This window comes from Delphinapterus leucas, chromosome 2, assembly GCF_059928025.1.
Source record: "Delphinapterus leucas isolate spDelLeu-1000000601 "Yukka" chromosome 2, BTC_Dleu_Yukka2, whole genome shotgun sequence".
Taxonomy (NCBI): Eukaryota; Metazoa; Chordata; class Mammalia; order Artiodactyla; family Monodontidae; genus Delphinapterus; species Delphinapterus leucas.
Genome location: NC_143130.1, coordinates 96730261 through 96749790, shown reverse-complemented (window position 1 = coordinate 96749790; position 19530 = coordinate 96730261). Strand labels below are relative to the sequence as shown.

The 19530-nt window shown below is 55.1% G+C and overlaps 1 protein-coding gene across 13 annotated transcripts; it reads left to right on the top strand.

The window, feature by feature from the left end:
- The first annotated feature begins 636 nt into the window (after positions 1 to 636).
- On the top strand, positions 637 to 18540 carry TYRO3 (TYRO3 protein tyrosine kinase). 13 transcript variants are annotated; one of them, XM_089905096.1, is made up of 20 exons: positions 637 to 793; positions 2539 to 2722; positions 2947 to 3047; positions 3822 to 3992; positions 5437 to 5523; positions 6304 to 6419; positions 9176 to 9353; positions 10060 to 10205; positions 10729 to 10873; positions 11269 to 11398; positions 11481 to 11581; positions 11869 to 11964; positions 12301 to 12381; positions 12793 to 12885; positions 13314 to 13435; positions 13840 to 13949; positions 14136 to 14295; positions 14493 to 14629; positions 16270 to 16436; positions 17040 to 17125. In XM_089905096.1, exons 1-19 carry the CDS (start codon positions 652 to 654, stop codon positions 16412 to 16414), a joined length of 2445 nt encoding a protein of 814 aa, XP_089761222.1. In that variant the 5' UTR covers positions 637 to 651; the 3' UTR covers positions 16415 to 16436; positions 17040 to 17125. The 13 variants fall into 13 exon arrangements, with proteins under 13 accessions (XP_089761222.1, XP_089761197.1, XP_022443119.1 ...); XM_089905071.1 differs by lacking the exon at positions 17040 to 17125 and adding an exon at positions 15548 to 15717 and having other exon boundaries at positions 16270 to 16357; XM_022587411.2 differs by lacking the exon at positions 16270 to 16436 and having other exon boundaries at positions 17040 to 18540.
- Positions 18541 to 19530: the final 990 nt, after the last annotated feature.

The following is a 19530-nucleotide window of genomic DNA, read 5'->3' as shown; positions in this document are numbered from 1 at the left end:
AGAGGCTTCTAGCAAGGTTTGGAGGGAAGGATCTGGAGTGTTGGGTTTGAAAAGATGCTGGAGTCCTTAGGGAAAGGAGGGGTGCGGCTGGGGTGCCCGTGCAGGGGACCGAGCCAGATCCGTGGATCCGGCCTTGGGGCAGCTGGGGCAGGGGGTGCCGGCCGGGGCTGCGGAGGTCTGCGGGGGGAGGTCGGCCGGAGGCCGGGCAGTCAGCGGCCGGGTTGGAGCTCGGAGCGAGCCGCCCGGGGCTCCGCGGGGGGGCGGTACGAGCCCCGGCTGCCGGCGGGCGGGCCGGGGAGGAGGCGGCGGCTCCGAGAAGAACATGAATCAGCGGCGGCGGCGACGGCGGCGACGGCTGTGGAAGGAGCGCGGTGGCCCAAAAGCGGCCCCGGGACCTCGCGCGGCTGACGACGGCCGCCGCGGCGACTCGCAGCGGGTGCGGGTCTCGGAGTGCGGGCCGCAGCGCCGCCCCTCGGGCCGGCCCCCGCCCCTCCCTCGGCCCTCCTCCTCCTCCTCCTCCTTCTCCCTCCTTCTCCTCCACTCCCTCCTCCTCCTCCACTCCCTCCTCCTCCTCCACTCCCTCCTCTTCCTCCACTCCCTCCTCCCTGGTCGCTCGCGGGCCGGGCCCGGCATGGTGCGGGGTCGCCGCCGATGGCGCTGAGGCGGAGCATGGGGCGGTCGGGGCTCCCGCCGCTGCCGCTGCCGCCGCCGCCGCCGCCGCCGTCGCCGTCGCCGCTGCTGCTGCTGCTGGCGGGTCTAACCGCTCTGCTGCTCCCCGAGCCCGCGGCCGCAGGTAGGGGCTGGCCCGGGGGGCGGCGGAAAGCGGGGGGCTGCGGAAGGGCGCGGTCGGGGTCGGAGCCCGGGGACGGCAGCCGAGCGAGCCCCGGGCCTGGGCGGGCCGGAGAATTGGGCAGGGGGCTCCAAGCTGGAAGGCCGAGGCTCGGGAGGGGGGAGGGGGCTCAGCGGTGCGTTCGCCGCGGGATCTCGGGTCGCGGCCCCCACCCCCCAACTTTCTCGCGTCTGGGCTCATCTGGCGGGGTTGTAAGGAAAGGAGCGGGGCTACGGGCCGAGTGGTCAGCGGGGGGTGTTTGGGATTGGCGTTTCCCGCCTCGACGCTCCTAGCTGTTTGCTCTCCCCTCCCAGTCCTGGGGACCACATCTACCCGCCCCACACAAACGAAGGTCCCACTCTGAAGCCACAGGGGCTGGGACTGAGCACCCACCGGCACCCCTACATCATGTAGGTACAGGGGCTTCGAGAGTGCCCAGTCACAGAAAACACCTGGGCGTACTCTAGTCGCGGTGCCTTCTCCGAGCTTCCTGAAACTGGGCGTGTTGGAGAGGATGGTCTGGGGCAGGGTTGCTGGTCTTTGCTCAGCCTTGTGTTCCCACATAGCCATGAGGCATTTGCCAATGGCAGGAGTGCTTCTTGCAGCACCGGGATCCCCAAGTTCACACTACACACCCCTGGGACTGCTGGGCATGTATGGGGTGTAAGGCTACCCCTCCTTGCGCTGTGGCTGGTCCTGAGAGGGTGAAGGGAGTAGGAAGAGACACAGGGCAGAGCAGCAGCCACCCAGCAGGCACCTTCTTTTCAGACAGCACTCCCTGCCTTATCAGCATCTCAGGGAAGGAAAGGGAAGGGAAAGAGTGACAAGTATTTACAAGCGGAAGGGTGTATGTATCTTAGGATCAGAGTGCTCAGGATTTGCCTTGCGTCACACAGCAAAGGGCAGGAAGAAGCAGAACTGGATTTCAGCTATGTTGATAGTTCACCTGCCGCTCTCTGAGGGTGTGTGTGTGTGTGTGTGTGTGTGTGTATGTGTTCAGAGGGTAGTGCCCCTGTTGGTGTGAGAGTAGCTCAGGGGTTTCGGGCACCTGTTCAGGGCCCCTCCCCTCCCTTCTACCTCCTACCTTCCTAGCGCCTGCCCCTGCACCCATTCAGGTATTAATAGAGCGGCTGGCTGCCAGGAAGGCTGCCATGTGTTTTCTGACGTGGTTTTGCAGCCATATGTTCTCCACTTCAGGGGAGCACCCCCTCCTTCCCTTCCTCAGCCTCCTTACATTTGCTAGGGTAGGGTGCAGGGGGATGCCAGCAGCAGTGCAGGGCCTAGGCTGACACCTTGGGTGGAGAGCTGGCTGCCTGTTGCACTGACTGGGTGCAGCAGTGATTCCCAGGGCAGTACCTACCCCAGGTGTATGAAAGCGCCCCACTGTTGCAGCCTGGCTTGCTTTCCTTTTGGTGGTTGGGCCTGACTTAACATTGCCCAGCAGGGAGGTACGGGGAAGAAGTCACTTCCTTACAGCTGGGAGGAACTTGGCAGTGGCAGAAATGGTGCCTGGAGAGCTTGTCATGCTCCTTCCCCCAGCCCGGGTCCAGGCTACCTTCCCTCCCACACTGTCCTGCCTCTGCTTCCTTGGCCATTGGCTGAGAGTGAGCCCCCGACACACAACCTAGGTTTTGGAATAGGATGGGGGATATTTCTAGAGACAGGGTCCCTCTCAAGCAGAATGACACATTCTCCTTCCCACCTCTCAGGCCTGAAGCTCATGGGAGCCCCAGTGAAGCTGACAGTGTCTCAGGGGCAGCCGGTGAAGCTCAACTGCAGCGTGGAGGGGATGGAGGAGCCTGAGATACAGTGGGTGAAGGACGGGGCTGTGGTCCAGAGCGTGGATCAGGTGTACATCCCAGTCAGTGAGCAGCACTGGATTGGCTTCCTCAGGTGCAGGACTGTGGGGGAAGGTGTGGGATGCCAGCCTGGGGACACGTTGTGCTCTTTCCGTGGGGTTTGGGAGCTGGGGGCAATGCTGATGCCCAGAGGTCTGTGGTTTTTTTATTCGGCAACCTGCGGAGACTTCCAGAAGTGGGGGCAGGCTGAACCCATTGAATCTGCCCAGCAGAGCTGCCCTCCTTGACCCTGGGAGACCTGGTGTCCTGTTTCCACAGCCTGAAGTCAGTGGAGCGCTCTGATGCGGGCCGGTACTGGTGCCAGGTGGAGGATGGGGGCGAAACCGAGACCTCCCAGCCAGTGTGGCTCACGGTAGAAGGTGAGGAGGCAGAGCCACGTGGGCGTGTTGGCCTGGAGCAGATGCTGTCTTCTAGTGACCACCCTATGCCCAAGAAATCTGAGTGGAAGCTGGGCTGCCCCACTGCCCTCTGGGACCTGATTGCGCCAGACTCCAGGCCTGGTGCAGCCATGGAAGACCATACCCACTGGAGTCTGGGTATTTGAGAGCCAAAGGGGCAACTAAGACCCATAATCAATGGGGTGCGGTCAAGTTTCAGTTGTCTGACAAACAAGCCTCAAGCACCCATCTGGGGCTGGACCCTGTTCTGCCAAGTGGCCAGGCCAGGAGGGGGAGGGATGGGGGAGGGGAGGAAGGATCCGCAGCTGCAGGAGCTCAAAGCTGTGCAACCCCGGAAAACAAAGTGACTAAGAAAGTAACAAAGGGCTCTGAACGGGATCTGGGGCCTGCCAGCAGAACTCTGCTAAAGCTCCCGCCCACTCCCCCTCCCTTACTGCCCCTCCCCCAGCTCCCCACCCTCTGCCTCTTCCCTTGCTTTGAGAAGGGCTGTTAGAGCAGGTCTGAAAAGGGAGAATCTGTCAGGCCCAAGGGTACAGCATAAAGGATATCCCTGAGGGGGCCAAAGAAGAGAAGCTTCCCCCCTCAAGCTAGATGCCTGTTCTGCAGTTGACCCAATCATAAGGGCCCGTGGGACCTTCCGCATAGAGGGCTTCAGATGGTAGCAGACTTGTGGCTTGGGCAGTCGGAAGCTGAGAGGTGGCAAGGCTCACTCCCCACCCGCCTTTTTCCCCCTAGGTGTGCCATTTTTCACTGTGGAGCCAAAAGATCTGGCAGTGCCACCCAATGCCCCTTTCCAACTGTTTTGTGAGGCCGTGGGTCCCCCAGAACCTGTTACCATTGTCTGGTGGAGAGGAGGCACGAAGGTTGGGGGACCTGCTCCCTCTCCTTCCGTTTTAAATGTAACAGGTGAGCAGCCTCAGGAGGGGCTTTGAGCAGGGGTGGTGAGGCTGGCAGAGTTCAAATCTGCTTAAATCACTGAGCCTGCGGTCATGAGTGTCCAGAGTGCCTGGGTACGTGAGCTGCACCCACCGTCACTAAGCTCATTAGTCAGGTGTGCTAGGCTGGCCTGGTGGGCTGATTGGTGGTGATCCTGCTGCGTGTGCCTAAGGAGATGCTGGAGCCTCTTTCCTGTGTTCACAGCAGTCTAGGCCGTGCACGGCTGGCCCTGGAAGATTAATGTGTGGGACCAGGGGCACCCATCCCCCCCACCCCTCCCAAGGGAAGAAGCCAGGAACCAGCCCATGCAGAGCTAAGAGGAGTGTCTGGCAGACTTGCCTAGAAGTAAAGAGTCTCAGGCTGCAGAGTGGGGAATGGCAGGGGGAAGGAAAAGGGGGAGGGGGAAGCCAGCACAAGGATACGGGGGCCTCCTCTTCTAATGGCCTTTTCCAGAAATCTCCAAACCTTTCCCAAACAACTGTATCTGTCCACACCTCCACACAGTTAGACCAGAAGCAGCCACGCCTGCCCACCCACCTGGACCCCAGGATCCTCGGGCACATACCTTACACACTTGTGAGACTTGCTAACCTGTGAAACAAAGTTAATGTTTCTGGTCAAGGCTTGAACTGGCCGAAAAAGATGGGAGTCTGAACTCAGTCTCATGTACTGTAAGGTGGGAAGGACGGACTCTGATCTACCAAGTCCCTTAGGAATACGCATCTTCAAAGGAGGTGGACTGCAGGATCTGATCCTGTTCAGGAGGCGCTGGGTTGGAGCAGATGAGAAGGGAGGTTGGATTCAGTTCTCTCCAGATGTGCGTGGTTGGGACCGTCAGGTAGCCAGCTTGAGAATAAGCACTCACTGAACTCCCACTCCACACAGCACACTGTGCTAGGCACCACGGGAGATCAAGGGAGTACAAAGGAAATAGAAGCCATCCGTCCAGCCCCCCAGGAATTAGTATAACTGGGGAGACAAGACACATGCATAAGGAGCAGAGAACTATTGAAAGGCAGCGACTCTGCAAAGAGAACAATGATATGGCACAGAGCAAATAGAGAAGGGCCCTGGAATGTGCAATAAAGGAGTGACCAGAAAAGGGAGGCAGCTTTCGTACTGTCCGCGGGAGATGGGATTGTGGTGGGAGGGGCAGTATAACATTTCTCAAGTGCTTTACTGTGTGCCGTGCACTTTATATATGTTGCATCAGTTGGTTCTCACAATTCTCCCATTTGGGAGATGAGAAAACAGAGCCCCAGCCCTGGGATTTATATCCAGGCCCACACTGTGGAACCTTTCCTTTGGCTGGATATTGTAGGATATTCAGACCCAGAGCCTGACTATCCCCAATCCCAGACTGAGTGGGACTTGATGCTGGGGGGCGGTGCTTACTGAGGTTTTCTGGCCCCAGGGGTGACCCAGAGCACTGTATTCTCCTGTGAAGCTCACAACGTAAAAGGCCTGGCCTCTTCTCGCCCGGCCACTGTTCGTCTTCAAGGTAGGAGGCCCCTGGGAGGTGAGGGGCGGTAAGGCAGGGACGTTCTCAGCAGGCTGTGGGTGAAGTTAGAATTGTTTGCTGTTCCAGCTCGCCTGGGTCCTGCTGAGATCTGACGGATGAGGGGTTAATTGGCATGGCTCCGTTCCTAGTGGGAGCACCTGAGACCCTGCCATGGCTGAGATGAGAATAGAAACCTGACGTCACAGTAGATTTCCCATCACGAAGCAGAGTCCTTGGGAGGGAAGGAGGGAGGGAGCCAGCAGGAGACGGTCAAGGCTCAGGCCCAATCTTGCTTCTGCCAGCCCCTGTTGAGGGAATGGGGGTGGGGATAACAGCCTAGCAGGATGATAGAGGAGACCCAAAGGGCTGCTGTGCACAGCGGGCAGGGTGGAAAGGGGAAGAGAGCCGGTGTGTGCAGGAATGGGCTGTGGCCGCAGGGTCAGCTGCCTCTCACTGGTATCTCCCAAGGCCGAGGTGCCATGCTCCCCCCCGCCCCCCGCCGCCAGACACACATTATCTTACCCTATTTCTTGGTCAGACAGGACCCCCGATTCAGGGAGCAGTAACCTCTCTCCACAGCCTAGGCACTCTCTCGGGTTATGAGCAGCTGTTCGCTGCCAGTTGCTTGACTTGTGTATTACTGTGGTCCTGGGAGTGCTGAGTAGCCATCTTAAGTTTTTCTGGGGGGGAACCCTAGGGAGGAACTCAAGGCTCGACTCCCATGCTTTCTCCCTCTTTTTCTATCCTCCCTGGGCACTGACTCTAAGTCCCCATCCACAGCACTGCCTGCAGCCCCCTTCAACATCACAGTGACGAAGCTCTCCAGCAGCAATGCTAGTGTGGCCTGGACGCCAGGTGCCGATGGCCAAGCCCTGCTCCAATCCTGTACGGTCCAGGTAGGCTGAGAGGGCAGACAGGCTCTCCTGGCTGTGCTCCTTCTGGCTGCCTCGGTGGCACTTTGTTGACAGTGGTATCACGTTTACCTAGTCTTGCCCATGGGGCTTGGTCTCCAGCTCTATTCAGGTGACATTCCCTTACCAGGAAGAGCCCTGGCCACTGCCCCTTATCATAGGGTGCTCTAACAATCAAGTGACGGCAGATCGGCTCAACCTGTGCATTCTTCAGGCTGGAAAACAGATGACTAGAGCAGATTGGGGATACCTGGAAGAGTTTTTCTTATGTGGGTGAAAACCCAAACCTTTGACTTATCTGATACCTGCATTCTTGTGCCCCAACCTCTGACCCATGCCAAAGAGAACAGGGGGACCAGAAGAGGTCCTAGGCCCCAGACAGTGGGAAAGCTGGGTAAGATGATACTAAAAATGAGGCAATTCAGGCTTGTTCATTTTTGTCTGTTCACTCAAAAGGTATTTAATGAGCACCTTTGACATGGTTCTAGGCAGTTCTCTTGGGCAACAAAGGTCCCTGCTCTCGGCTCCACCCTTTAGAGGATCCCACTCTGGCCCTCCTTTGGTTGCACCCCTTGCCCCTGGGCAGGGGAATCCATAGGGCCAAGGGAACACCCCCATCCAGCTCACCAGGACACACCCCTCTCGCCTTAATTTGAGTCTGCTTCTGAGGCCTATATGGGCCTCTCCCTGGTCCATCCTCCCAAGGATGGATCATGCTAAGGTATGTTCACCTCTAAGCTCAAAGGGCAGCCATTTGAGGGGGAGTGGGTATGCAGGCAGCACTGTCCACAGCCATGCACGTGATGTCCCTCATGTTGCAGACCTTTGGCTGGAGGCTGGCTCTTCTTGTGCCACCACATTCTGGCTTGGGACTCCAAGGATTTGGAGAATTATAAATGTAAACCCGATCTTCCAGGTTGTTTTGTAGCTTTGTTTGTCAATACATTAAGATAGAAAATATTTTACTTAATAGTCTTTTCGCTGATTTTTAACGTTTAAATATTTAGTCATATGGTACACTGGATCTCCATTTGTACTCTTGCCCTGGGTCCCCAAAATGTAAGGAGCAGGCCTGGTTCATGGTGCCCATAGGCTCCCAATTACTTTGCTCTGAGAGTTTGCATTGGCATGTAAACAGTTACAAAGAGTGGTATCCACTCTAACATAATTATGCATCCAACAGAAAGGGGCATGGATTTTCGAGTATTTGAGAAAGACTTTCACAGAGAGAGTGGTATTTGCCTTGAATCTTAAAGGATGAGTTGGACTTTGCTAGGAAGGTCATTCTCAGCAAAGGGAACAGCGTTTGCAAAGACATGGAGGCATGGAACCTGGTGTGGTGGCGGGTGGGAAGGGGTGGGTTGTAAGTGTCTGCTGATAGACTTTTTTTAATTGAAGTGTAGTTGATTTACAATGTTGTGTTAATTTCTGCTGTATAGCAAAGTGACTCAGTTATATATATTTTTTCATAGTCTTTTCCATTATGAGTTATCACAGGATACTGAATATAGTTCTCTGTGCTATACAGTAGGATTTTGCTGTTTATCCATCCTATATAATACAAGTTTGCATCTGCTAATCCCAAACTCCCGATCGTTCCCTCCTCCTCCGCTCTCCCCCTTGGCAACCACAAGTCTGTTCTCTGTCTGTGAATCTGTTTCTGTTTCGTAGGTACGTTCATTTGTGTCATGTTTTAGATTCCATATATAAATGATATCATATGGTATTTGTCTTTCTCTTCCTGACTTACTTCGTTTAGTATGATAATCTCTAGGTCCATCCATGTTGCTGCAAATGGCATTATCTCATTCTTTTTTATGGCTGAGTAATACTCCATTGTGTATATATGTACCACATCTTTTTTATCCATTCATCTGTCAGTGGACATTTAGGTTGTTTCCAAGTCTTGGCTATTCTGCTGATAGACTTGAAGAGGCATTAACTCAAGTCCCCCAACCATCCCCCTACCCGTCCCATCTTCCATCTCATCTCACATGCCTAAGAAACCTCCCTGCCTTACATCATTAATTTCCTTTATTTTTTAAAAAAATTATTTATTTATTTTTGGCTGCATTGGGTCTTCGTTGCTGCGCGGGGGTTTTCTCTAGTTGTGGCGAGCGGGGGCTACTCTTTGTTGTGGTGCACGGGCTTCTCATTGCGGTGGCTTGTCTTGTTGCGGAACACGGGCTCTAGGTGCGTGGGCTTCAGTAGTTGTGGCACACGGGCTCAGTAGTGTGGCACGCGGGCCCTAGAGCACAGGCTCAGTAGTTGTGGCTCATGGGCTTAGCTGCTCCGTGGCGCGTGGGATCTTCCCGGAGCAGGGCTTGAACCCATGTCCCCTGCATTGGCAGGCGGATTCTTAACCACTGTGCCACCAGGGAAGCCCTAATTTTCTTTTTTTAAAATAAATTTTATTTATTTATTTTTGACGGCGTTGGGTCTTCGTTGCTGCACGTGGGCTTTCTCCAGTTGTGGTGAGCGGGGGCTACTGTTCGTTGCGTTGCGCAGGCTTCTTATTGTGGTGGCTTCTCTTGTTGTGGAGCATGGGCTCTAGGGCATGTGGGCTCAGTAGTTGTGGCACGTGGGCTCAGTAGTTGTGGCTCACGGGCTTAGTTGCTCTGCGGCATGTGAGATCTTCCGGGACCAGGGATCGAACCCACGTCCCCTGCATTGGCAGGCAGATTCTTAACCACTGCGCCACCAGAGAAGTTCCACATAATGAATTTTCTGTTTTTCTGTAGGTGACTCAGGCCCCAGGAGGCTGGGAGGTCCTGGCTGTTGTGGTCCCTGTGCCACCTTTTACCTGTCTGCTCCGGGACCTGGCACCTGCCACCAACTATAGCCTCAGGGTTCGCTGTGCCAATGCCTTGGGGCCTTCTCCATATGCTGACTGGGTGCCCTTTCGGACAAAGGGTCTAGGTAAGGGACTTACAGAGCAGAGTACCTGGGCATGGATGAATGAGGCTGGGGGCTGGGGTAGTAGGGGTAGTGTTGGCTCCAGTTCTGAATGGCGTTGATTGAGAGAGGGCTACCTGAGAGGGAGTATCATGCATCAGTCAGCAAACACTTTACTGAGGGCCTGTTGCTACCTGGAGATAAATCCAGTCCCCCTCCCATTCAGCTCTAGTTCTAGTGGGTGGGGCAGACAAGCAAAGTGGGAAAGATCAGGTAATATGGTGGTGAAGAGTGCCCCAGGGTGCTCCAGGAGTACCCCCATACAGAGATCTGAGGTCTGAATGATAAGGAAAGAGCCATATTTGGGGGAAATCACTGCAGGAAGAGGGCACAAAGTACAATGACCCTATGGCACAAACTTGCTTGGAGTTCCTAGCAATTGCAAGGAGGCTGGCAGGGTTGTGAGAGGAGAGTGAAGGATGTTGCTGAGGCAGTAACCAAGGTGATGAAGAGCAATACCCTGCCTAACTGGGATGGTACGGGTCCTGCCATTACCCACCCGTACTCCCCAGAACGATGGGTGAGAGCAGTCAGACCTGGGAAGCAGACTCTTCCCCCACGTGTCATTCTCTGAGCTATTTGGTTCTTTGGAGTTGGTTCCAAAGATCTGCATGGGATAGCGGTGGTGGGTAGGGCAGGGCTCTTAGCAACCTTCTTTTTTTGGGAACAGCCCCAGCCACTGCTCCCCAGAACCTCCATGCCATCCGCACAGACTCAGGCCTCATCCTGGAGTGGGAAGAAGTGATCCCTGAAGGTCCTTTAGAAGGCCCTCTGGGACCCTATAAACTGTCCTGGGTTCAAGACAACGGAACCCAGGTAAGGAAAGCTTCTGCTTACTACTAGAGCCAGCCCTCAGGGCTCTGAGGCCTTCTGAGCTTCAGAATGGCTGTCCTTGGTGAGCCTGGGGGCCTTGGTGGGCCTGTTGCCATCCCGGGGAGTCTACCCCTCCCGCCCTCCCCTGCAAGCTGCACTCTTCATTGGATTATGTCTCCTGTTAAGATTGCCTCCAGTGTCCACTTTGAAAAGAAAGCAGGAAGCGCATTCCTGCACAAACTGGGGGAAGACACAGATAAAGCCTTCTTATCCTCCCCCACCCCCCAGTTCCCGCCCATCCCCCACGTCTGCATTCTCGGACTGAGCCTTGTTTGTGTTCAGGAGAGGCCTCTGCAGCCTGCGGCAGGAATGTGATGACTCCCAGCAGGTTGTGTTCCTGCAGCCCCTGAACCCACAGTGTCCCTAACCTCCCACGTTCCTAGCGAGACCTTTTTCTGACTTCAGGCCCCAGCTGGAGGCCTTTTACTCAGGCTCAGTGTACGATGGGGGTTTTTCCTGGCTGCAGGGTGAGCTGACAGTGGAGGGGACCAGGGCCAACCTGACGGGCTGGGATCCCCAGAAGGACCTGATTGTGCGTGTGTGTGTCTCCAGTGCAGTTGGCTGTGGGCCCTGGAGTCAGCCGCTGGTGGTCTCTTCTCATGACCATGCAGGTAAGACCTGCAAGACCTGTAAGGGGAAGGGGGCAGGGGATGGAGGCTTTCAAGGGCAACCTACACTGATGGGAGGAGGCTGGCAGTGCCTCCCCTCTTAAGAGGCCCAAAGACTCAGAGTCAAGCACTTGAGGCCAGGGTTGTATCTCATTCTCCTCCCCCTGCCCTCCAGCTAGCATAGAAATCCCTGGTCATGCTGTAGGTCCCAACAGTCAGCGTCTGTCACTGACAGAGTAGGAACCCTTGGCTCTTCCTTTGGAGCCTCTTTCCACTCTGGACCCTTACTGAGTGAGAGGAGCCTCTTGACCAGGCCAGATGGCCATCACTGGAAAATTCTAAAGGGCCTCCTTGGAATCAGGCTAGCTCGTGCTGCTTCCTGCCCCTGTCTCCCACAGGCCGGCAGGGTGCTCCCCACAGCCGCACATCCTGGGTGCCTGTGGTCCTGGGTGTGCTGACAGCCCTGGTGACGGCTGCTGCCCTGGCCCTCATCCTGCTTCGAAAGACACGGAAGGAGACACGGTTTGGGTAAGGGGGGGGCGCACAGAGGGAGAGGCAGGTGGTAACTGAAGACCTTGGAGCTGACTCCAAGTCCTGGGTTTCCCTTTAGGCAAGCCTTTGACAGTGTCATGGCCCGGGGGGAGCCGGCAGTTCATTTCCGGGCAGCACGATCCTTCAATCGGGAAAGGCCCGAGCGCATCGAGGCCACACGTGAGTGAGTGGTGGGGAGCCATAGGAGGAAAAAGTGGGTTATCTTGGACCCCTATCTGCATTCCTCTTATTAATTTGACCAATAGGTCTGAACCTTGATGAGTCCTAAGCACACCGTGGAAAAGACACAGACCCATCCTCATGGAAATCGCCGGCCCAGCTGTGGGAGAGCTCACCTAAGCTCATCTCTGCTTTGAGGGTGGAGTCTGGGGTGCAGGAGGCAGGCTGGGTTTTGGATCTGGAACCAGAGAGGTCCCTCCCCTTTCTCACCACCCGCCTCCCCACAGTGGACAGCTTGGGCATCAGTGATGAGCTGAAGGACAAACTGGAGGATGTACTCATCCCAGAGCAGCAGTTCACCCTGGGCCGGATGTTGGGCAAAGGTGTGTGAGGCTGTGCAGGGATTGGCATGAGTTGCCATGTCCCGGTGTGTTTGGTTGCTCCCGTCACTCTGAGGGTGTGGATTTAGGTCAGCTCCTATGAACAGCATATGCTTGTAGACTCCTGGGTTTGGGATGTTTGGGGGAATGGAGGCTGTGAACGAGGAGGGATGAGGTGTCATCACACCCAGCCCAGCATACTTTGCTATGAACGAGGGAGCCTCTTTCAGTGGCCCCAGAGTCTAATGATTTTGTGTCCCTATGAGGGGTCCCCTGGGAGGGCTCTGGGTTGGGGACAGGAGGCCAAGGGGACTTACCATCATTTGGATCGGTTCCTAGGAGAGTTTGGTTCAGTGAGGGAGGCCCAGTTGAAGCAGGAGGATGGCTCCTTTGTGAAAGTGGCTGTAAAGATGCTGAAAGGTGAGTGGAGAATAGTACTAGAGTGGAGTGAGGACGTCACTTGGGAGGGTGAAAGGGGTGGCTGATCCTGAAGCAGGCTCTGCTAGGCCCCTAGACTTTGCAAGACAAGTTAGCACTAAGTGGGATGCTGTCTGTACCATGTCAATAATTCACAGACATAAACCCACACTCATTGATGCCCCAGCCTTTGTCCCCTGCTGTCAGCAGTGACTGTCCTCTGGTTTCACTCGGGGTGATTAAAGCTGTGGTTGGTTGAGCCGTTTGACTCTCCAAACCAAAGGGAAGGCATGAGCGAGTGGAGAAATTGTTGGATAGCACCAGCCCGTGGGAGTTTCTCCTGCTCATGGCCGGACTGTTTCCTGGGCCCACTGGGGGCACATTTCCCTCACTCCCTCCCTCCTTTCCTCCCAGCTGACATAATTGCCTCAAGCGACATTGAAGAGTTCCTCAGGGAAGCGGCTTGCATGAAGGAGTTTGACCACCCACACGTGGCCAAGCTTGTTGGTGAGCCCCTTCTTGGGGGAGGTAAATGTAAAATAGGGCTAAAACTACGCTCCCCCGAGGTGCGAGGGCAGTCTGTGGGAGAGAAGTTCGGACTTCGCCTGGTGAGTAAGCAGACACCAAAAGAGCAAGGAGCGGCCTGGCTGAAATCTGATCAGGCTCTAGGTAAGGAGTTCAGTTTGCAGACCCTGTTCCATGAAGGCTGCTCATATAAACAGAGGAGGAGGAAGAGGGGACAGAGAAGATGCTCCAGAGACTGGGGGGGGCAGCCAGAGTCCCTCCTGGGTAGTCACCAGGCCAGTGTGGAACTTAATGAGGAAAGAGGTAGCAGAACCAGGGCTAGAGGTAGAACCCAGCAGGTGGGGTCTCATACAGATGCCTGAACTGTCCCTTGACCTTTATGTGCCCCACTGACTCTCCCTTGTCCCCAGGGGTGAGCCTCCGGAGCAGGGCCAAAGGCCGTCTCCCCACCCCCATGGTCATCCTGCCTTTCATGAAGCACGGGGACCTGCACGCCTTCCTGCTCGCCTCCCGGATTGGGGAGAACCCCTTTGTGAGTGCCTGGGGTGGGAGCAGCCAGGAGTTGGAAAGGGACAAAGACCCTGGGAGAGAGGTTGGCTTGGTGGATAGGGCCAACTGAGTTGGTTGGGAGAAGGTGGGCTCCAAGTTTGACTTTTTTTGCTAACAGGCTTCCTTCTCCTTCACAAATCCCTGCTGGGAATTTAGGCTGGGCAAGGCCCCTTCCTGAGAGAAGAGTCCCGTGGAGCCCCAGACTGGGGGAGTCTTGACTTTTGGGTGCTCTCCCTCAGATTTGCCAAGGTTTCCTTGCACTGGGAAGCCCCTTCATCTCCTTCCTTTCAGTGATTCTGAGGACAGTCTTTAGGCTTTCTGGCCAGGGAATCCCATTCATCCTGCCCTGGCTGGGTCTAGCCTGAGCTCGCCCTGTCTGCCCACCAGAACCTGCCCCTGCAGACCCTGGTTCGGTTCATGGTGGACATTGCCTGTGGCATGGAGTACCTGAGCTCCCGGAACTTTATCCACCGAGACCTGGCTGCTCGGAACTGCATGTATGTGAATTCTGGAGGGCTCGGGGTTGGGAGGCAGGAAGCAGTGCCAGGAAGAGCTAGCTAATGGTCAGCTCCCACCTGGGACAGTATCTGCTACGTGAGGGGACGGCTTGAGAACAAAGATGCTCTGGATTTAGGCTGCCAGCCTGGCAGAAGGCTGACCCCATCCTCCGACACTCCTCACAGGCTGGCGGAAGACATGACGGTGTGCGTGGCGGACTTTGGACTCTCCAGGAAGATCTATAGTGGGGACTACTATCGTCAGGGCTGTGCCTCCAAATTGCCCGTCAAGTGGCTGGCCCTGGAGAGCCTGGCTGACAACTTGTATACTGTGCACAGTGACGTGGTGAGCAGGGCAGCAGAGTGAGGCTTGACGGTAACACGGTAGTGCGGACTAGTGCGTGGGTGGACCTTTAGCACTGCTCTCTGGGCTTTGGCTGCCCCATTATGAGGCCCCGGAGCCCCAAGATATGCTTGCCTCGGGACTCTGCCTGGCTCAGGAAGCCTAGTGACATCTCCCCTCCCACCTCGATTCTGTCCCAGTGGGCCTTCGGGGTGACCATGTGGGAGATCATGACTCGCGGGCAGACGCCGTATGCTGGCATTGAGAATGCTGAGATTTACAACTACCTCATCGGCGGGAACCGCCTGAAACAGCCTCTGGAGTGTATGGAGGACGTGTGAGTGCCCCAGGAAGGGGATTCTGGGAGGAAACAGGTATTTGGGGTTTCAGTTCATGGCCGCCGCAACAGCTGCTGGCCCACTGGGAGCTCCGATCCGCAACTAAACTTTAATTTTTTTTCTTTTTTTTTTTTGTGGACATGTCCTCGTCATTAGAGGGAAGTCTGACCTCTACCCCAAACTCCCTCTTCATCTACTGCTCCTGTTTTCTTTCTCTCCCCCTTTACCATCCCATGTTTCTTGCTCCAGCCTTTTCCTATCACTCTGTTTTCTCCAGTTTCCAGGGAGAACCAGGAATCCCACCTAAGGGCAGAAGGTGCAGGGTTGAGCAACAGTGCAGGTTTCCCTGTCACCTCTTCCCCACCCCCACTCCTTCCCTAAGGCTGAGCTCTCCCTCCCCCTCAGGGAGTGCTGCACAGGGGCAGGAAAAAAACTGCTGCTCCATCACATTCCTTGCTTGACAGGGAGGGGGCGCTGGGGGCGGGAGGTTGGGTTCCTTTCTTGTCTTGGCCTCCCCTCTGAGGGAGTGGAGAGACCTAAGATAACAAACAGATCCTGGGAGAGGGGTACTGCCTCCTCTCCTTTCTGGAAGCCCGGAGCCCTTGGGAGTGGGGCAGGGTGGTGATACACTCACTGCGCGGGGGAGAGTCATGAGCCCCTTGTGACTAGAAGACAGTATCACTAACATTAGCTGGGTTCTTTACAGGCATTCTTTCAGGTAATCCTCCTCTAACCCTATGAGGAGAAGACTATTATTATTCCCATTTTGTAGATGAGGAACTAGGATTAAAGAGGTTAAGTAACATGACCCAGGTCACACAGCGATTAAGTGAATGAGTTGGGACTTGAATCTAGATCTGTGTGATTTTAGAATGTGCCTATTAACCATGAACCCAACTATGATTTGTCTATTCTAGTATTATTCTACCACCCCATGCAAGCCAGAGTTTCCCTGGGCCTCCGGAGGACCTTTTCACTAGTACAAGTCCTAGTGAGGGAAGGAGTCCACAAACCTATTTCCTGCTCTGGGGTTGGACCTCCAGAGGTTCAAGAATGGAGACAGGCAGAGGAAGGCTCAGCCTGAATGGTAGGGTCCTCTTTCTCTAGGACAGTGGGTTTGAAGTGCCCTGAGGTTGGACTGTGGGAGAGAGGGCAATTTGAGTACATGAACCAGGCCCTACGTCTCAGCAGAGCTCGGGCATGTCAGGGGCAGAAAGGTCAGGTCTCCCGGTGGCTGTAGCCTGCCTGGGCCTCTGGAGCCACAGAGGTTCTGCTGGGCAGTGGGGACCAGGCCCTGGCTTAGTGTCATCTGGGGCTGGAGTTAGTGTTGTCAATAGAGGGTGGGCAGGCGCTGGCCTCCCACCAGGCAAGCTGGTGGACAGGCGCCAGTTGGCTCCTGGCATGGCCTTGACAGTGTATTCCAGCCTGGCCACATACCCATGGCCTGGACCATTCCCACGACCTATTCAGTGTCTGGCATGATTCCCCCATCGTTGGAGGCCCCTGTTAGGAGGGCTGGAGTCGGAGGAGTGTTTGGGGCTTTTATCGTGGGCACAGGCAAGAAAGTCAGGCATTTGCTATGACTAGATCTGGTCTCAACCCTTTCCTGTTATTTATTTACTTACTTATTTTTTCTCAGCATGAGGCATTCCCTGGGAACAGGGATAAGACCTCAGGGATTCTGCAAAGCTCCTGAAATTGTACGTAAAAAGTGTCCCTGCCAGGGGAAAAGGGCTGGAAGCTTTTCTCAGGTTCTCGAAGGTGAGAATCCTCATGAACAATGAGGATTTAAGACCCCCTGAACAGGTGAGGATTTAGGACAAAGGGTGGATTCCCAAATCACCCCCGTAAAATAACCCTGACTCCAGGCTGTGTTCCACAAGACAAAAACACTCCTACTACCCCTTCCCAAAATAGCGTAAGAGGGACTCTGGACCCGACCCACCTAGCTTCATCACTTTCTACCTGTGTGACCTTAGTCAAGGTTCTTAACCTCTCTGTGCCTCAGTTTGAACGTTGGTAAAATAGGGATCACTTATTTCACAGTATTGGGAGAATTAATAATAAATGTAAAATGCTTAGAAGAGTGCCAGATACATAGTAAGCCCTATACATTAGAGTGTTCAATTACATTTTATTTTCTTTTTCTTTCTTTTTTAATTTTTTTTTTTAATTTTTGGCTGCACTGCTCAGATTGTGGGATCTCAATTCCCTGACCAGGGGTTGAACCGGGGCCACAGCAGTGAAAGACCAGAATCTTAACCACTAGGCCACCAGAGAACTCCCTCAATCACATTTTTCTAAATCCTCATTTCATATGATTAAAGGGCCTCTGCTTTTGAGAGAAGGACCCTCCTTCCCCTTTCTCTGGCTCCTCACTACGTCCCCTCACCCTTCTCTCTGCCCCAGGTATGAGCTCATGTACCAGTGCTGGAGCGCCGACCCCAAGCAGCGCCCGAGCTTCACATGTCTGCGAATGGAGCTGGAGAATGTCCTGGGCCGCCTGTCTGTGCTATCCGCCAGCCAGGACCCCTTGTATATCAACCTTGAGGGAGCCCAGGAGTCTGCCGAGGGAGGCAACCTGGAGCTGCCTGGCGGGGACCCGGCCAGCAGCGGGGCTGGGGATGGCAGTGGCCTGGGGGCCGTGGGGGGCACCCCCAGTGACTGTCGGTACATCCTCAGCCCCGGGGGGCTGGCTGAGCGGCCTGGGCAGGAGGAGCAGCAGCCAGACAGCCCCGTCAATGAGTCCCAGAGGCTGCTGCTGCTGCAGCAAGGGCTACTACCCCACAGTAGCTGTTAGCCCACAGGCAGAGGGCATCTGGGGCCATGCGGCTGGCTCTGCTGGCCACTGTGCTGGCTGACTAAGCCCTGCCTGACCCCAGCCCAGGCAGCAAGGCGTGGAGGCTCCTGTGGTAGTCCTCCCAAGCTGTGCTGGAAGGCTGGACTGACCAAATCACCCAATCCCAGTGCTTCCTGCAACCACTCTGTGGCCGGCCTGGCATCAGTTCAGGCCTTGGCTGGGTGGAGGTGGGCCAGGCCTGGTTGTCTAAACCCAGGCAGCTGGCAGAGGGGGTGGTTATGTTTCCATGGTTACCATGGGTGCGGAGAGGAGTTGGGCGAGGGTAGATCCAACCTTGTGGGCCCCTACCCTCCCAGCTGAGCTGCCCCTGCTGCTTTAGTGCATGCATTGAGGCGTCTCTGGCCTGGGGGCCCATCTGTGCCTGTGCTTGGGGTTTAAATGCCCAGGTTTCCCCCTCCTCCCAAAGAGATGCCCTTGTATTATTCCCCTTTAGGTGAGAATTAGTAAGGGGTTGGTACAGTCAGGTCCCAAACCCTGTAGCGGGAGGCAGTGGGACCCTCAGGGCTGAATCTCCGTCACCTTCCTGGTTACCCACCCTGTCTAGGCCAGGAGTAAAGTGCAGCTGACCAGGTCACAGCAAGGCATGCTGAATTACACAGGCTACCATTTGCCCAGCTTCTAAAGGCAATGCACTGAGCCCGGCAAGAGGAAGGGGTGCTGTAAGGCTTGCCCAGGAATGAGTGAGGCCAGAGAGGAGCACAGGAGCCCCTCTCTGAGCCCTCCCGCAGTCTGTCTGAGCATGCTACCAAATCCCCAAATATCCTAAGACTAACAAAGGCAGCTGTGTCTGAGCCCAATCCCTCCACGCAGTGTCCTTTAGTGCCATCTTTCCCTCTAACTGGAGACCCTCTTCTGTCCCAAGTCTCCAGAGATGGAGAGAAAGTAGGCTTGATGGCTGGTGTGGCTGAGGGGGAGTTACTGGATCCTGGACCCCGGCCCTGGTTGGGGGAGCCTCTGGGAGTGCATGGGGCAGGCCCTTGCTGTTAGGGACTTTTCCAAGCCATTAGATGCTGTTTAAAAACAGAAATAAATTGAAGACTAAAGACCCAAGACTTTGTCTCTTAAATGTTTACTTTTTTCCCAGATCACAAAAATGAAGCATCTCTGCATAGAGAAAAGTTTGGAAAGACATATGCCAGAATGTTCACAGCTGTTCTCTTTTTTTTTTGCCTTACGCGGGCCTCTCACTGCTGTGGCCTCTCCCGTCGTGGAACACAGGCTCCGGACGCGCAGGCTCAGCGGCCATGGCTCACGGGCCCAGCCGCTCCGTGGCATGCGGGATCCTCCCGGACCGGGGCACGAACCTTCGTCCCCTGCATCGGCAGGCCGACTCTCAACCACTGCGCCACCAGGGAAGCCCCACAGCTGTTATCTTTACCTGATGTGATTAAGGGAACTTTTTTTCCTTTGTGTTTTCTAAGTTTTCTTCATTGAGCACAAAGTGCTTTTGTAATTACACAAGGTCCCAAAGAATCTTATAGTAAAAATAATACATAGTCATAGATGATTAGGAAAACACAGAAAGTCATTTTAAAAATGCCAAATACCTGTAATCCTACCACCATTGACCTTTTGAAAATGCACGTGTTTTGAAAAAGTTCTTTATCTTGGAACAAAGACAAAGAGACTACTTTGGCTGCCACCTAACCCTCTATCAGACTCTCTATTGGGTGTGGAGACAGCTCTCACCTTCACAATGTTACCTGGAGCCAGGAAACTGGGAATAAGTGGGCAAGGAGAATGTTGAGCCTCTTGAGGATTTGAAATAAGAGCATGAAGTTTGCTTTCAAGTATTTCCATCTGAAAACTTTAGAAGCTTTTAGAGCAAGCTTATGGGAACAAGATGCAGGAGGCATGAGAAACAGCCACTCTCTGTGTCGAGGAGTGTGGGAAGACTGTGAGGGACACAGGTATTGCCCTGCTGGCTGAGGGCAGGGGAATGGGGCGGGTTCTTCTGAAAGCAAATATCCTGAGAAACCTGTTGCTGGCACTCCAGATTCTTGTTCCCATGTGGATCATGAGACCTGAAGTAACTTCCAG

Bases quoted from the DNA above. Each gene is read 5' to 3' on its own strand.
- TYRO3 (XM_022587411.2), top strand. From the start codon at position 652: ATGGCGCTGAGGCGGAGCATGGGGCGGTCGGGGCTCCCGCCGCTGCCG. The intron at 14,296-14,492 runs GTGAGCAGGGCA...ATTCTGTCCCAG, and splicing joins ATACTGTGCACAGTGACGTG to TGGGCCTTCGGGGTGACCAT. The intron at 14,630-17,039 runs GTGAGTGCCCCA...TCTCTGCCCCAG, and splicing joins CTGGAGTGTATGGAGGACGT to GTATGAGCTCATGTACCAGT.